Source organism: Dermacentor variabilis, chromosome 1 (genome assembly GCF_050947875.1).
Source record: "Dermacentor variabilis isolate Ectoservices chromosome 1, ASM5094787v1, whole genome shotgun sequence".
NCBI lineage: Eukaryota > Metazoa > Arthropoda > Arachnida > Ixodida > Ixodidae > Dermacentor > Dermacentor variabilis.
In genome coordinates this window covers 34989405-35005981 of record NC_134568.1, presented here as the reverse complement: position 1 = coordinate 35005981, position 16577 = coordinate 34989405, and the positions used below count along the sequence as shown (strand labels likewise).

At 43.6% G+C, this 16577-nt stretch overlaps 1 protein-coding gene across 1 annotated transcript in view; it reads right to left on the bottom strand.

Annotated features, from left to right (window-relative positions):
• LOC142571617 (uncharacterized) overlaps positions 1 to 16577 on the bottom strand; it is a 159192-nt gene that overhangs the window by 121955 nt on the left and 20660 nt on the right. The window contains exons 5-6 of the mRNA XM_075680162.1: positions 9418 to 9647; positions 6086 to 6175 (exon numbers count right to left, since the gene is read on the bottom strand). Of these exons, the coding sequence (XP_075536277.1) occupies positions 6086 to 6175; positions 9418 to 9647 (320 nt within the window). The remainder of the gene's footprint in view (positions 1 to 6085; positions 6176 to 9417; positions 9648 to 16577) is intronic.

Genomic DNA, 16577 nt, shown 5'->3' with positions numbered 1-16577 from the left:
TAGCGTTCCTGCTGTGGAGCCGAGTGCATATTGCACCGTGATGCCTACACTGGTCTGAGCTGAACAAATTATAAACGTCAAGCTGAATCTATCTAATTCTTTCACCGGGTGCTGGCAAATGCTAACGGTTTTTCCTATTGGTCTCATTTTCTGCACACCATCTAGATGCAATGCCTGTAACGGCACTTTTAACGCTCCTCATCACAGCAACGTAGTGACACACTTGGTATCCGACAGGGAACTTGTTCCTGCTGCGCAGCAGTGACTGTCTTGCATACTGGGTTGCGCCATATTGCCTGTGAGTATTGTTAGAACAGTGTGCAAGGAGCTTAAGTGCAACACTAAACCTTGCTATCACTTTCAATGCTTCACCTTTGGCTGAAAGTGAATTTGTTTTCATATGGTACCATTAGCGTGACCCGTTAAAACCATTTTCTGAACTTAGGAGAGTAAGCCTATGAAGGGGGGGGGGGGGGGGGGCAACTTTTCTGAGCCACAAATGAAATGCTGTTGTGGAGTGGTGGCAGGGCACCCGCTTCAGAATTGGTGTTCTTGGTTCAAATCTACACTAATTCGGGAATGTTCTTTCTTTTTTTTTTTCATTTCCGAAGTTTTAAAAGTAGTGTTACAAGTAAGCATGATGTTACAAGAACACACGGATACTTAACTTTTAACAACTTAGCGCAACAAAGCAGACATAGAAGCGTTTGGGTGCAAGCTAGTTAGTACGGATAATTCATTTTAAACAGCACCAAAAAACACGAAAAAGAAAGAGCACAGGACCAGCGCTGTTCTGCGCTGGTCCTGTGTTCGTCCTTGTCCATGTGCTTTTTAACACTGTTAAAAAAAAAATGCAGACATGCCTGATATCAAATCCAACAACCTTGGGAGATGCTAGTTTAGCTTTAATTAAGGGAAAATGAGACATCCACCTAATCGCAGCAAATGTTACAAAGGAAACCCATACGGGTTCCTCGAAAGAAAAGCTTCGCAGTTGAAGAAAAATTCGTCCTGGTCTGGGGCGAATTTTTCTTCAACTGCGAGGCTTTTCTTTCGAAGAACCCGCATGGGTTTCCTTTGTAGAATTTGCTACGATTAGGTGGATGTCTCATTTTCCCTTAATTACTTGTCTCCACCTTGCGGGTTTCCGCAGAACTATTACGTCAAAAGTTTAGCTTTTTTTGCTATCTCAATCATTCTCATTAGTATAAATCCTAGAGATGGAGCAGCCTGGCTCACCAGGAGTGTGTTGTTATAAGGTGAGACAGGATCAGATGCCATATCATATGCAAGGTTAAAAAAAAATTTGATTCTGGGGTTCTAAGTGCCAAAACCACAGTCTGATTATGAGGCATGCCATATTGGGAGACTTTTAATTAATTTTGACATGCAGGGATTTTTTAACATGCACCTAAATCGAAGTACACGAACATTTTTACATTTCGCCCCCAACGAAATGTGGCTGCTGCAGCCAGAATCGAACCCGTGACCTCGAGCTCGGTAGCGCAACACCACAGCCACTGGGCTATTGCGATGCGTCCACACACAAGGTTGCACAATGAAAGAACTACCATGGTTTTTGCCCAAATCGGTGTGTGAACTAAATGTCACAGTCGATATAGGACACATACATTTTGAGCTGCACAGGCGCGACAGAAGCTCACTGCACGAATATTTAGTACGGATGAATTCCGGAGTCCCTCTGTGCGAATCACACATGCTCAGGGCATCACGCAGCAGCAGTAGCTGCCTATAGAAAGCAGCATACATTGCACAAATGTGTATGCACAGGGAGAAAGTGCAACGGGACAAGCTGTGGGGTGCCAGGATACGAATTTTGCGACAACATTAATGCTTAGACCAAAAGCGTCCCTCTAAAGAACGTTCAACTGCAGAAGTAACAAACAGATTGGACAGAAGCCCAACATCATCTCTAGACGGTGCGCCAATACCACACAATAACAGGATAGCCTGTGCCAGAAGGCATGGGTGCAGATAAGAATGTCAGTGGTGGAAACGGCCGAGAGTGTTTTGGAGCAGACTTGGAAGCAGCAATATCGCCACCTTGGAGCAGCAATTGCAATTTTAGAGCAGAACTTGCTTTTGGAGCAGCTTAGTAAAGCTCAACATTGGTAAAGTACTATATGCAAGAGGAGAAAAACATAATTCGTTAATAGCCATTGTGGAACTACGTCAAGGAACTTTGGCATTGACATCGTTGACATTGACAGAAAAGATATCGTAATCTGCACAAATGGTAGGTGTTGAGTAGAATAGCAGGTTCAGGAAACATTGACAAAATTATTTGCTGCCTTTCCACACCTGTTTGCCGTCCCTTCACATTACACACTCACTCTTGTCAGGAATAATAAAATGCAAAAAAAATTAAGATAGCTTTCCTTCACAGCAATTCACCAAGTCAATAAGGCAACATATCATACTTAAAATTTCTTCCTTTGAAAATGTCAATGCCACCCTGGTAAAAGCATATTGTTGTGCAGAAAGCAAAGTGTCATCTCTGCTACAGTGAAAACCACAAAAATGCAAGCTTTCAGCATGTTTATACCAGTACATACCGCCAAAACATGCAACATGTGTGCATTTGGCTGCCTGCACCTCAAAAGATCTCATGGGGACCAACATCTCGTATTCTGTACACTGCGAAATGTATCCGGATGATCTGACAAAAAACTGATTGCTACAGTCTATAAATGAAATTAAGAGCTACACATCGAGTATGTCCAGTGCATTCCGGATCTTCAAAGATTCGTCATCTGAGTACAACTCGGAGATTCGCAGAAATGGCAAGCAGAAAGAATAACAATATAACGAAAAACCGCCCACTCGCAACCAGTCATTAGCTGCTCATTACGCATATTTCTGGCTGCCATTCTTGCATCAAATAGAGACACTGACCTTGCAGCTCGACTGCTTTTTCTTCCCAACTGCATCACAAAAAGAGCATCTGAAGGACATGCACGGCCGCAGCGCCCTTTGCTGATATACCTTGAATGCCAAAATGCTCATTAATATGACCATCATTAATTTGAAAAATAGGATAATTTTGACTTGCCGTTTCGTTCCGACATTTCATGGCATCAAATGCTTGTTAATTAAGAAGCATTTGACTGTGCAGCAGAATTGGGACAAACAGTGAAGTGTGGTGAAGGCAGAGCATTGTAAATATGCAACACAATACAGTTGCCTACCGATAAGCTGGGCATGCTTGATTATTTGGACACCTTCGCCGCACTTCCATTGGCCTCACAGACTTGACCCTTTGACGGTCAATGGCGTAAATATACGGCGCCGCGAACAAGTCTGAAAATGGTCGATGCCGTATATTTACTGCGGAGTCTGCACGTCCAAAAAGTGCGCCAATTTCCAAACTTTTTCTTTTCTGTCATGTGCTGCCACTATGTGGGGATACAGAGAATTTTTTTCACGCGCCTCCCTCTCTCGGTTTTCATCGCATGGTTTGTTTTAGCGCTAATTTGCTCCCGCGCGTCTATATACTACCGCTCGCGCATTGGCGCGCAAGCGTGTGGGCGGCCGTTTGGATTTTGTTTCACGGGCGGTTTCGGCTTTTTGCGCTTGCGAAACTGATGGCTATCTCGTTACTAATCGCTCAAAAGGTGACCGCTTGTTTCTCGCTTGTTTAGCGCTCACAGGGGTGCGCATAGGAAGGATGCCGCCATGCATGCATTTCTGTTTTTTTTTTTTTTTAAGACCCACAAGAACTAACTGCCCTAGCTGGTTGGTGATAAGATGAAGATTAGCGGAAATTTGTCACACGTGTGGCTTTTTTCGATGCGCACACAACCAAACAGTTTTCTTGAGTGCACTCACCTAAGCAGTTCGTTTACGCTATGGACGTACGTATTAGTGTAAGAGCAGGAACACTTAACACTTAGAAATATTCTCATGTGCGGATTTTCAAAGCCATAAACTATTGCATAAAAATGCATAAAATTTTTAATTCTGATAAGTTTATTTCCTTTTTTATTGTTGCTATTCATGAATGAACAGTGCATATATACCAACGCAAAAGATTTTTTTTCACACTTTGCGGTCACCCTAGAAAAATTACGGTAAATTTTTTTCGAAATAAGTCCCTAAGAAGAATTGGAATCTGCAATAAAAAAAATCGACCCCGGGTGGCCGCATATGGAGAAAAAATCGACCCTCACAGGGTTAAGGCATACGGACGACCAAAATTTCAGACACCTTACAGAGTTCCATGGAGAACCTCAGCCGAAAAAGTGTAAGAGTAGGTCAGAAGATTAATATGCAGAAGACTAATGGAATATTCAATAGCCTGGCAAAAGAAAGAGAATTTGTGATTAGTAGTCAGGGTATGCTTACCTAGGCCAATTAGTTGCAGGGGATCGTGATCATGTGTAGGAAATTTACAAAAGGATAAAAATGGGTTGGAGCATATACAGCAGGCATACAGCAGGCATTACAGAGTCATGACCAGAAACTTACCACTATCCTTGAAAAGAAAAGCATAAATCATTGCATTCTACTGATACTAACATATGAGGCAGAAATTTGGAGGTTAACAAAGAAGCTTGAGAAGTTAAGAACCCGTGCGCAAAGAGCAATCGAACAAAAAATGATTGGTGCAACAAGAAAAGACAGAAAGGCAGCAGTGCAGATTAAAGAGCAGTCGCTGGGTGGCCGACATTCTAGCTTACATTAAGAGGAAGAAACAGGGTTGGGCAGGATGTGTAACACGTAGAGCAGATAGCCAGTGGTCTATATTAGAGTGACAGAATGGGTTCAAAGAGAAGAGGAGTGCAGTCAGAGAGGGTGGAAAACTAGGCGGGGGTGATGAAATCAGTAAATTTGCAGGCATAAGGTGGTGTCAGCTGGCACAATAGAAGGGTAATTGTACGGGGTCGTCCAATATGAAAGGTAACACTGGATTTGCGCTCAAAACCAGCAACTTTTCTTGCGTGTGCTTGTAATGAGGAAAAGTTCCATGAGCAGGATTCTTCAACAGGACAAATAGCAGCAAGCAAGTGAACGCCTCGAACACAGCCGAGGCATTCCCTCTCATATTGGACGAGCGTGTACATTGCTGGGAAAAGCCTTCATCCTGCAGTAAACGCTGACATGATAAAGTGAAAAACACAAGACCGTTTACATCTGGTACTCCAGGGAAGCAGAGTTGGAATGTGCACCATGAAAAGATAGTAACTTTCTACAGAAGGGGCCACCAAGACGGATTAAATTGGACTTGGATTTGTCTGCTAAGCATTAGCCACCACACAGCTAAGGCTATGTGGTTTCCACTTTTTAAGGCACACACCCCACTAAATTTAGTGGCTAGTTTTTAATTTCCTGATTTGGACCAAGCTAGAGCAATTGGCACAGTGTATCCACCCCTGCAAGGTGCGCACTTAGGAAAGAGAGGCATGGCTCAAGCCCAGATAATTTCGAAACTGTACTTCCTTCACTAAATACGTGGACCCAAATTTAAAAGTGAGGCCTTTACACAGGTGCCGCCCTCAAACAAGAACATACAGTACAGCCAACACACACAAAGGCAATGTGTACTAAACAATATAAGTGAGCAATACTTGCATACTTACAGAAAAAAAACGGACAGCCAGACAATGCCTAAACCAGGGTTAGAGGGGTCAGTATAAATTATGCCACCTACACTTCTTAAGTGCAGTGTAAAATTTCGGCAAGAATTTTTGCATTTCACTTCTTTTTAAAGCATGGCAACTGCGGCCAATAACAATTGTGCTTCCCAAGTTTGGCCCAAATGAAGAATACTGCATGCATTGCAAATAATTATTTATAGTACAGCAAAGTCAATGAAGTGACCAAGTTTTTTGAAAACAAACTCTGAAGCATTCAATGGTAGAATAGTGAAAGCTTTTTTTTTTTTAACACTGAGCCTGTGATGAAAGTTCAGTAATAATTGTCCAAACAGCATCACAAAATTGGAAAGCAGCAATAATTAACAGCATGAAAAGTTTATCCAGGCTGTTTATTCAGTAGAAATGTTCATCAAAGTTAAGGCAGAGGAAATGACATTCAAAAGAAGCATAACACAGGCCTGCCTTACCCATCCATGCTGATTGTCTCGCTTTTCTCAGCAGCAAATTCCTTCCTGAAGATGAGTGAGAAGTAGTCAGACCGTGATGCCAGGATAAATCTGTCGAAAAGAATGCAAACAATGAAACACAGTCTTATTAATTTTAAGAGTCAAATTAGGCCGCAGGCTCTAGCTTCTGGTGGTTCCCTTCTATTAATCCCTTGAAGTTTCAGCTCTGCAACCACAGTCACACCAGAACCCAGATATCAGAGATACTACAAGCTCCTTGGAACCCACTTCACAAGTTCGGCTCAAGCAGAGAAGGTACTCCTCGTTCACTCTCCGAGTGCTTCAAAAGTTAAGGGATTCCACACTTTCACGGCTTCCATGCTTTGAAAAGTTATCCAGGCTGCTGAACACTACTTTGCCTTATGCACAACCAATATATGGTACTCGACGTCAGTGTACCTTGTGCTAAGTGATAAATGGTGTGGGCCCACATTAAAGGAACTATAGTAGTTCTGTTTTTGATTGGAAAACTGATATTGTCCCAAATGTCTTCTGGGTATGCATAAGCAAGGCATAGCTTGGGATGGGTGCGAAATGCACCCATAGTTTTGCATTTCGCACCCATCCAAATGAGGCCGCAGTGGCCGGGATTGAACAACACCACTGCATTTGCAGGCACAAGCATGGTGCTGCTTAAATCTGGTTTCACACGATACACAAACCTAACAAAATACTACATAAATTTTCGGTACTAAGTCGCACAACCACAGTGCAGCAAAGATTACCTGAACTAAAAAGTACAGCATAGTCTGCCTTCCAACAGCGTTTCTATACAATTCCTACATGAGCAACTTCCCGCATTGAATCAAATTCCACCACAGTTGCATATTCCTTTCTCTTTTTAGCCATGTACCATCATTCAGAAGACGAAATCACAGCCCTAAATAAATACGTCCCCACGATTGCTATTCAAAAGTATGTGGTGACAGGAGTTAAGTGCATCGCAATGACACTGATTGTATGTCGAGATAAAAAATAATGAGCATGTAACGGTTCATGGTGACATAGGCTTCATGCTTGCACCTTATCCTATACATGGAACAGCCGAAATTGTTTTTCCTTAACAAATTATGAGTGTTTCGAATGACAATCACTGGAAGAGTCTGGAATGACTACATACAAAATGGAATGGGGAAAGTCCCAGATGTAGCAGCTACAATTCAAGAGACACGAGCAAGATGGCTTGGATTTGCAGTGAATGGAAGATATGAGAGGTACACCAGCAGTGAGGAGTAATTTTGGCAGCAGCATGCACATAGATGTATGTACTACGTGTATGATAACCACTTTGTAATCATAGTTGTCTTGTAGACAGAACACAGTCACTGCAAAGCCGTAAAACAATACAGTCGAATCTTGTTATACGCATACAAAAAGGCATCGGCAAAAAACAGAAGTCTAAATCAGGCTTATGTGACAGGAACGCAAGCAAGCTGCCTCTGATGAACCAGAAAATTGTCTCCTGCACATTCTGATGACTCAATGACATCCTGCCATGCTGACAGGAGGCACGGGATCAATAAATTACATACACGTGCTCTGTACCACTATCAATATGCAAACATGCAATCTGTGTTATCGAGCGGTATCGACTTGTTGGCTTGCCAATTGCGGTTCGACCAAGACAAGCCACTGGCCGAAACGTGTACATTGCCAACAGATTTTGTGGACACGGACGTCACCGTGCTTCCATATACCACTACTATGGCCACCTGTTTATAGCTTGTACATCTGATTTAATGCTCAATCACTGACAAGGTCTATGAGTGCGAACCTAAAAAAAAGCATGTCGCCTGAAGACTTTTGGTCACAGAGGGTACCACATGTGGATCCATACTCTGCTACTACGGTCGTCAGTCTAGCCTGTGCATCTGATCTTCCGCTCGATCGCTTATAAGGTCTACGGGTGTGAACATATTGGCAGTGAGCTTCCATCGACAGCGTCTCACCGGCCACTCTGCCAGCTGCACTGCTTAGGCCACTAGGTCTAACCAGTGCCACTTCGTCGGGAGTCAGTAATCAAAGTTGCAGTTTCATGCAAGTCAACATAATGGCAACTTAGTTCATGGCTGCCATGCTGAATGCATCGCATGTGCAATTCATCCCTGAAACACTGTGCGGCATCCGAAATTTTAATTACGGTATTTATACATTGGTACTAAGGGTAGGTACGTGGCGGTTATGCAGTTATCGTGCAGCTCCGAAAATTTAGGCATCATCAAATTCAGGCAAGTCAAGCAAATAGAGTTGCCAATTGATAAATCAATTGGCAACTGTATTTCACATTTTTTCCTACCAGAATACTATACATATTGAGGCATGTGCGAACAAATATTTCCTGCGCTATCACCAAGACTGTGTCAGATCATGCATTTTCGATTTTGTTATAGCAGGAAACATTGAAACAAAGCATGACCAACCAAATTTTACATTTACTTGGCTATATCTGATAACTTGTTATATCCATGTTCGCCATGTCAAGGTTCAACTGTACTTTTAACTGTCTTCCAGGAACAAAATCCTTAAAAAAATATATTGAAGAAAAAAACAAAGCTTGAAACTGGCTTACTGCCATACACATGTTGCTGAATGAAAAACAAGAAAAGTGCCCCTATATATATAGCCTTAAAATGTGATTAACTAACAAAATGGTTACTTTGATAAATGTTTAAAGTGCTTTGCTGTTCATGCAATGCTGTTCCAATGCTTCCCAGACAAGTTTTATGAGTGGTGAATGTATTGTTTTTGTTCAAACTTGCAAAGCAGGGGCTGTTTGCTCAGCTGGCCCGCTTTGGTGATATGATCCCTTTCAAGAGTTTCTGTGTGACTTAGCATCGGACATGTTGCTCGTAAACACCAACACATCCAGTGCCGAGTCGCACTAAATCTCACAAATGTGATCGTACCCTCGTAAGTGATTGACCGAGAATACTGCTCCAGAAAGTGGACACCTGCGCAGCTGCACATAGCTGCAGCAGACCACGCTAAGCTGAAATGTTCTATGCCCACATTGTATGCGGCATTTTTTAAACTTGATAGCATTATGCACCACTAGTTCACATTAAAATTGTAACATTTCATTTTTGAGCAATCAAAAGTTCACCCTTCAAACATTACATCTGCAGTCATGTTACATTCACAGAAATATGGCAAGTCAGGCCCCCTACATATAGCGGCCTTCAATTACTCCCCACTTTTTTGGGCTTCAATAACTGTTGCATTCCGATTGCTTATGTCACTTAGCAAGCCGCTAATTTTCACTTTCGCCCTCTTATTACTTATGTGTGTTGTACCTGTGTGCACCGATGTCCTTGCCTTCCACACGAATTGTCACATCTGTCTCCACCTGGCCAACAAACATCCTGAGCAGGTCATCTCCCAGCTTGGAGCAAGCACCCAGCCTCTCTGGGCTGCAGCCCGACTCCTGCATTCTCTTGTCGATGCTTGACAGGCAACTCACTTCAGACACCTCCGAGTAGACAGTCTCTGAATCATCGTCACCATCTCCAGGTGAAAAGGGGGGCTGGAAGTATGAAAAGTGTGCACAAAAATATATGCATTTTTTAATTATGATCCAATTTCTGCACATTGGGTGGGAAGTGCCATTACTGGTGCGACTGCCCCCACAGGCATTCCCACCACTAGTAAAACTGCCAAAAATGAACAAATCAATGGCATTTACTAAGATCAACTGCAATCACTTAGAAATCTACACAGCCATCATTACTCGGCCCATTCAAGGCAATGCCATTGCACTGCATAGGGCATTCTAACAACACTACTGATGTGGTGCCCCACATCACTCAAAATGTGTTTTAAAGGGGCACTAAAGAGAAAAATATTTCAGCTGTATCAGCAAATTACCTGTCTAAAATACCAAAAAGAAGTCACTCTTACCATGAGGAGAGGCTTGATAAGCCAGAAAAAAATGCAAAAACCAGACAGGTGGTGACGCTGCCTTGATGTTACCACACCAGCTCGCCGCGATTTTGACGGCAACAGGACAAGTTGAGTTTATATAGGTAAAAAATGGATTACAATGTATTTTCAGAGAGCCAAAGACTGGACTTCCCAGTTAAGCTTGAACTTTTACTAAAGCGCCATGGCCAAAATATGAAAAATACCTTGAAATCTGCGATATCACACTGACGCACGATCGCTGGGGTTTCGACGCAAAATTGAACGAATTTTTTTATCTTTAACCTTCCTTTTTGCTTCCAATAATCAATCCACTACCGTGACATTACCAAGGATAGAGTTTTTAAAGAATAATTTATCTTCCTAAACTGACTTAGTGTTTCTTTTAGAGCGCAGCTCTTAGGCGCCCGTTCCTGGGTTGAGCGTCGGCGTCCCTCAGCGTAACCACATGAACGCACTCAAGCCACTGCTCGCGCATTCGTCGTCTTCTACCACAGCATGCTCCAATGGCCCTCATCATGCCAGTATTCCCATACTGCCCCTCCCTCTGTGAAGGCACTGACAGCACTGGCCCATGGCCAGTCGGTGAGGTGATTTTAGCCTCAAATTTTTTGCCTCACTATATAGTGAAATGAAAACGCGTATCGAGCTGCGCTCAAATTCCACATTAAGGGGTATCGTAATCGTCGGACAATTTTTTTTAGCATCCCTTTAAAATTTAGTAGTAGAAAACTTTTTTTATGACTAACCAGCATGGATCGACGCTTGAGCTAGTTGGTTTGACATTAGCAATGGTAAAGCCACACAAAATATATAAACGAAAGGAAGACGTAAGAATACACAGACGCTGACTGGCTATTACAAGATGTAGAAAGCCTAGCTATTCAAAACGTTCACAGTACACAAGAACCTCTGAACTGCCACACACAATATGTAAGAATGAGTAATGAATGCTGAACAGTTTCGGGGGTTTAAGTACAACTACCTTATACAGCCCATATACCCTAAAGAAAGTGGCATCTGTATTTAGCAGACACTGTTGTTTTTGGTGCTTACATATATAAATAAAAAGGAGGCAATTATTTATACTGGCTACACTTAACTTTCAAACACAAGAAAACAGTGCCACAAAGCTTCTATACTTAAAGCAGGTCGAAGCATGCATTGAGAAAGGTCTCACTAAATTTTTTAATGCTGTTACTTTTTTGTCACCTTGCACCTTTGTTGCACAATTTTACAAACACATGCTATATAGTGGTAAGGCTAAAAAAAAAAAAAGCACGACATGGAGTGCAACATCACATTTGTGGAAGAAGTGGAAAGCATTCATTTTACAAGAAAAATATATTGCTGGACACACCATAGAGCAAAGAATTGTCTGTGCACATCACAGCACAGTAAGTACTATGTAGTGTTCTGGAATTAAATGCAACATGGATATTTTTAACTACAATTCTCCATATGTGTAATCACTCGAGAATATCATATCAAATCACTACAAATCTGGTCACTACACGTGACGCAAACTCCAATCTAAGCGTATGAGCCAAAATTAGACGGACATCAGAGGTACTGGAGACGGGAGAAACAAAAGTATGTGCATTAGTTAGTCCTAAATTTATGTGTTTCATTCCATGAGCACTGTACACAAAGTTCAACATGACAACAAAATCTTTGTATTTGAGGGACCCAATACAGGTGCAGCTTTGCCTCTATATGTGCTGGAAAGTGTTTCTCTGCGGCTGAAAGCATGCTCCCGCAGGATGCGCCAAGTCATTGTGCCTGACGCATGTATGGAACTATGTGTCACTGACGTCACGCTGGTTCTACTTAAACGGCTGTGGAAATAAAGACGGATTTTTCCGCTAGCTGGCGGGTTGGACTACAGTCGTCTCCTGTCTTTCGTCGATCACGCACTGATAGTGGGAGGTGCCGTTACGACACTATACTCAAAAATAGGCTCATTATGATGGCAGTGCAAAGGGACAGATACACAGAGAAAAGAAGCACAGAGAACAAGCAGTGACACAGGACAAGTCCCCTTTGGGCTGCCATCATAATGAAGTTGAACCAACTGGCCCAATTTTACACTCTATTGCAAAAGGCGAACCAGCGGTTCTCCGAAAAAAAAAAAAAAAAATCACCACCCTAGAACTCCATACAGATGGTTAATTAGCGAAGCTGAAAGTGTTTACAACTGGGTTAATACCGGTGGTTCATTGAATGATGGCTTGGTAGGCTGCCGGATCCTAGGTATGCAGTTGCTGCTTGCACTCGGCTGCACAAGCCTGTTCTTGTGTCCGGGCTGCAGCATTGGCACGGAGTAGATGAGCTTGTTCCCGGTACTGCTCGCGACGTTGCTGATCGAAAGCTGCCTGCTCCTCAGGAGTAAGTATGACGCATGGACTACCCATTTCGGAGCCGGAGAGAAACTGCTGCGCTTGCGCACGGCTGCGATGGAGAGCAACGACGTCGCTACTGGTGCAGCTAATCCAACACCACCTACATAGCACAAGGCCTTTTCACTCTGATCCACGACATCATGTTACCTGGCGTGGCTGCCATAGAATCTAATGCGGATGGTCCCGAATAGGCAACAGTGATTTTGACGTCGTCGCTTTCATCACGCCAGCCTTGTCAATGCAAATTTCGGGCCAGGTAGCATGTTGACATGGATCAGAGTAAACAGGTCTTGAGCTATCTAGAAGGTGTTGGCTAATAGCACACCTCTCACTCTCTCTTTTTTGTTTTTTCTTCACGCATGTGCATGGGGTTACTCCAGAGGAGATCTCGGCGTACAGGCGACCGACCGATGGACAGATGGATGAATCGGCTAGCCACATACAGCTTCGCTGTAAAAAAAGAATTTCCTTGATGCCTTGGCATATAACCTGAAACTAAAGATTGCTCCCGACAGCAGTGCTTATCAAGCAACACTGTGGAAGATACGCAAGTAGTGCAGACACAGAAGTCTCAGTCGGCACATTTCACAGTGCAGTTGTTCTTGATCTGCAACATTTTTTACTAAATATAACTACGTACTTCATATATTACAACTGCAACTTGTGGACCTCAGGTTACGTCAAATTATATTACTTGTGCGTACTTCTACTTCTAGTAGGCAATGTATTAAGTTTTGGTTGCAAGTGCAAATGATGCACATTGGCCAGTGGTAGCAGAAGCATGTTACTCCACTTGTTCTGTAGTAAACAGCCTAGATCTCCTCCACCAAAAATCTTACGTGATAAATAAGCCATATTTCCCTACATAAAAACACAAGCTTAATTTTACATCGAATTACATGGTGCATACCTATCTTTCCCTCATATGTTATGCACTATTTTTTGGTCAAGGACGTGAACAGTGAGAAGCATTGTTTAGCGGTGCTCAACAATGCTTCGCTGCCTCTCCACAGCACATTTGCAATCTTTTGCCGTACATTTCTGAGCTTCAGGTTGTCAGTCAGAGTTGCAAAATATTTTTGCCAAAGCCGTGTACAGCGCACTTTTGCTCAAAGGTGCACTATATAAGAATAAATTCAAATGGGAACAACTCTGAGACTAAGCTCCAATACATTTTTTCATTTCCAGGCTCACCTGCCCTCATAACAGTGGCTAAAGGGCTCCTCACCAGTTCACATAGCAAATTTTGGTTACATGTTGGAAGTTGTTACGTGCCCTCTAAGGAGTGTTCTACCGCAATAATTTTTCAAATTTGTTCATTATTAGCAGAGATAGAAAAAATTAGAGGACGCTTAAGCTTTGCCTTTAAGAGTGGAATGTGATCGAATTCAAAAACCCCCGACTGCTTTTCATGCTTCCCGGCAACTGCAGCTTATGTAACCGTAGTGTTTACCGGAAAACGCTGGTCCCGAACGCTATGCACGAAGGCAGGCTTTCTGGTAGAAACACAACCTCTTGCATGGGTTGATCTCCTATTATTGCTTCACACTTTTATTATTTCAGTCTGAGAAGAGCTAACATAAAAGATATGCGCTGTCAGGGTTTTTTTTTCCATTACATTTGTTTGTCGGCTGCCGTTCTCGAAATTCCGAGGAATAACTTTGTAATGAGCAACTTTGGTGGTAGAAAAGTGGTTGCGTATGCGTGGTTCGAAATTTGGTTTAAAATTCTTTTTGCCAAACGACGTCTGACGCTGGACGTGGGACGGTGACGCCAACACCGACGCCGGACGTGCTGCGACAAGGGCCCTTAATGCTGTCGCGTTAATATTTGAAGTGTCATGAACCCATAATTTCAGGAGGCGAGCATCACCACAAACATGGACACTCTCTCCACTTTCCCCACCTAGCCTCCACAAGCGAAATTCCTTCCCAGCATTCTCCCATACCAGAGCCGGAGGATTGCGTGACAGATACATCGAGGTCCCTGCCTTTTTTTTTTTTTTCTACCTCTCGCCTTTTCACTCAGTGGCGCACTCCGGTAACGGTCTCACATGTGAGCTGTTGCATTTGCCTTGTTTTGTGCAGTAGAAAATTTTGCTCGCACTGCACAAAAACACCTGATTAGCATTATAAGTCAGTGTCACAGTCACGAGCACAGAGGCGACATGACAGGATGAAAGAGCATGATCGCAGCACTGGAACACAGTAGAAAAATGATCTAGTTTCGTTCTCTGCATGCATGACTGCATGACATGGGAACAAGCAGACGAAACGTAAGTACATATCTCTTGCTACAGTACGAAGTCAAACAAAAACACACAAGACATTTAGTTTGTAGGTTTTATTATTTCTCTAAGCTATAAGTGATCAACTGAAGCAACAGATTAAACAAACAACTGATGCTGCCTTGAATAATTCTTGAGGTGACGTGTCACTGTGAGTGACGTTACAGCACTGCCATTGACGTTGACTCTCCGGCTGGGAGTGCGGTGCCCGCTAGGAGAAGGGCAAATGTCGTTTGGTTTGAAAGTTAAGCTCTTTCCACAGCGTGCAGGAATGTAACACAGTCGAACCTCATTTCAACGAAGTTGAAGGGAGACTCAAAATTACTTCATTATATCTGTTACTTAGTTATATCTATTATTGCGACTTGGTGCAATATATGCCCAATGGGGTGCACATTTGCAAACACGGAAATAAGAAGACTGTTTGCAGCTCCAGAACCGCTATGTGGAATAATTTGAATAAAACAACAAAAGAGTCTTTGGCATGCACACGACTTCTTAGCACCTGACGTGACAGCCTTTAGATAGCTGCTTTCATTTCCACTGTGATGGTCTTTTGCGTCTGCATTCCACTTGGGTCGTCGCGATCGAGCAGCACGTAACGCACAACGCAGCACTCCACTGTGTGACCAAGGAGGCAAGCGAACTTCAGCTCGTGGCCTCCGAGATTGCACCGGTGCTAATACGATCTCGAAGGCCACACACAGCTGCCAGCCTACACGATGCACCGCAGGGACAGAAGTGAATGCACGGCCTGGCTGCGAACCCTGAGATTGCATCGGGGAAATATCGGAGGCCAGGCCCAGCTGCAGGCTGCCTGCGCTGCGCACCGTAGAGACAGGAAGGAGTGAAAGCATAACCTTCGCATAACGACGTGTAGCCATGCAGCACGGTGCGACTAGCGCAGGCTTGCGCATGACTACCTAGATTGCGCAGGGAGGTGTCGGAGGCCGCACCCAGCAGTGTCGCGCAGCAGAAGTGAATGCACCAATTTTTCGCACCGCCGCGTGTAGCCACGCACTGTGGCACAGCTCGTCCAGCCAGGCACGCCGAAAAGAGAGAGGTCAGTGGAGAAAAAAAATTATGGGGTTTTACATGCCAAAACCCCTTTCTGATTATGAGGCACGCCGTAGTGGAGGGCTCCGGAAATTTCGACCACCTGGGGTTCTTTAACGTGCACCTAAATCTAAGTACACGGGTGTTTTCGCATTTCGCCCCCATCGAAATGCGGCCGCCGTGGCCGGGATTCGATCCCGCGACCTCGTGCTCAGCAGCTTAACACCACAGCCCCTGAGCAACCACGGCGGGTAGATCAGTGGAGAAATGCAAATGTGAGCCGCTGCTTGGGCGCAAGCATGGGCACAGGTGCACAGCTACGCACGTCACAGTGAGAAAGAGCAGTGCTGCTCGACAGCCTATTCGACGCAGGGACGCAGGAGTTTTGAAATTCTGCATCGAATGCATGCCCAACCCCGTGGGAAGCGAAGTATTCTGCGTGCCACGGTTGGGTATTTTTTGGTTTCGGATAAGAATCTAGTTCGCAATATCCATTGGCATGACAATTTCCCTTCGTTAAAACAACGTTTTATGTAAATGAATCTCTATGGGGATATTAAAGGAAATTTCATTTACTTTGTTGTACCCATTATTTCGTTATATCACATTTTGTAATAATGAGTTTCGAGTGTACTCAGCAGACACGGTCATTAGTGCAGGTTGTATGCACTGCGCTTTTGACCAAATGGCCAGACCTGGTGAGGGGCCCTTTAATTCAGACTCCAAAACGTACCACTTGGGGCTACTCCATGCTTAGGAATTGACTGCAGAGCAACTGCATGTTGCACTT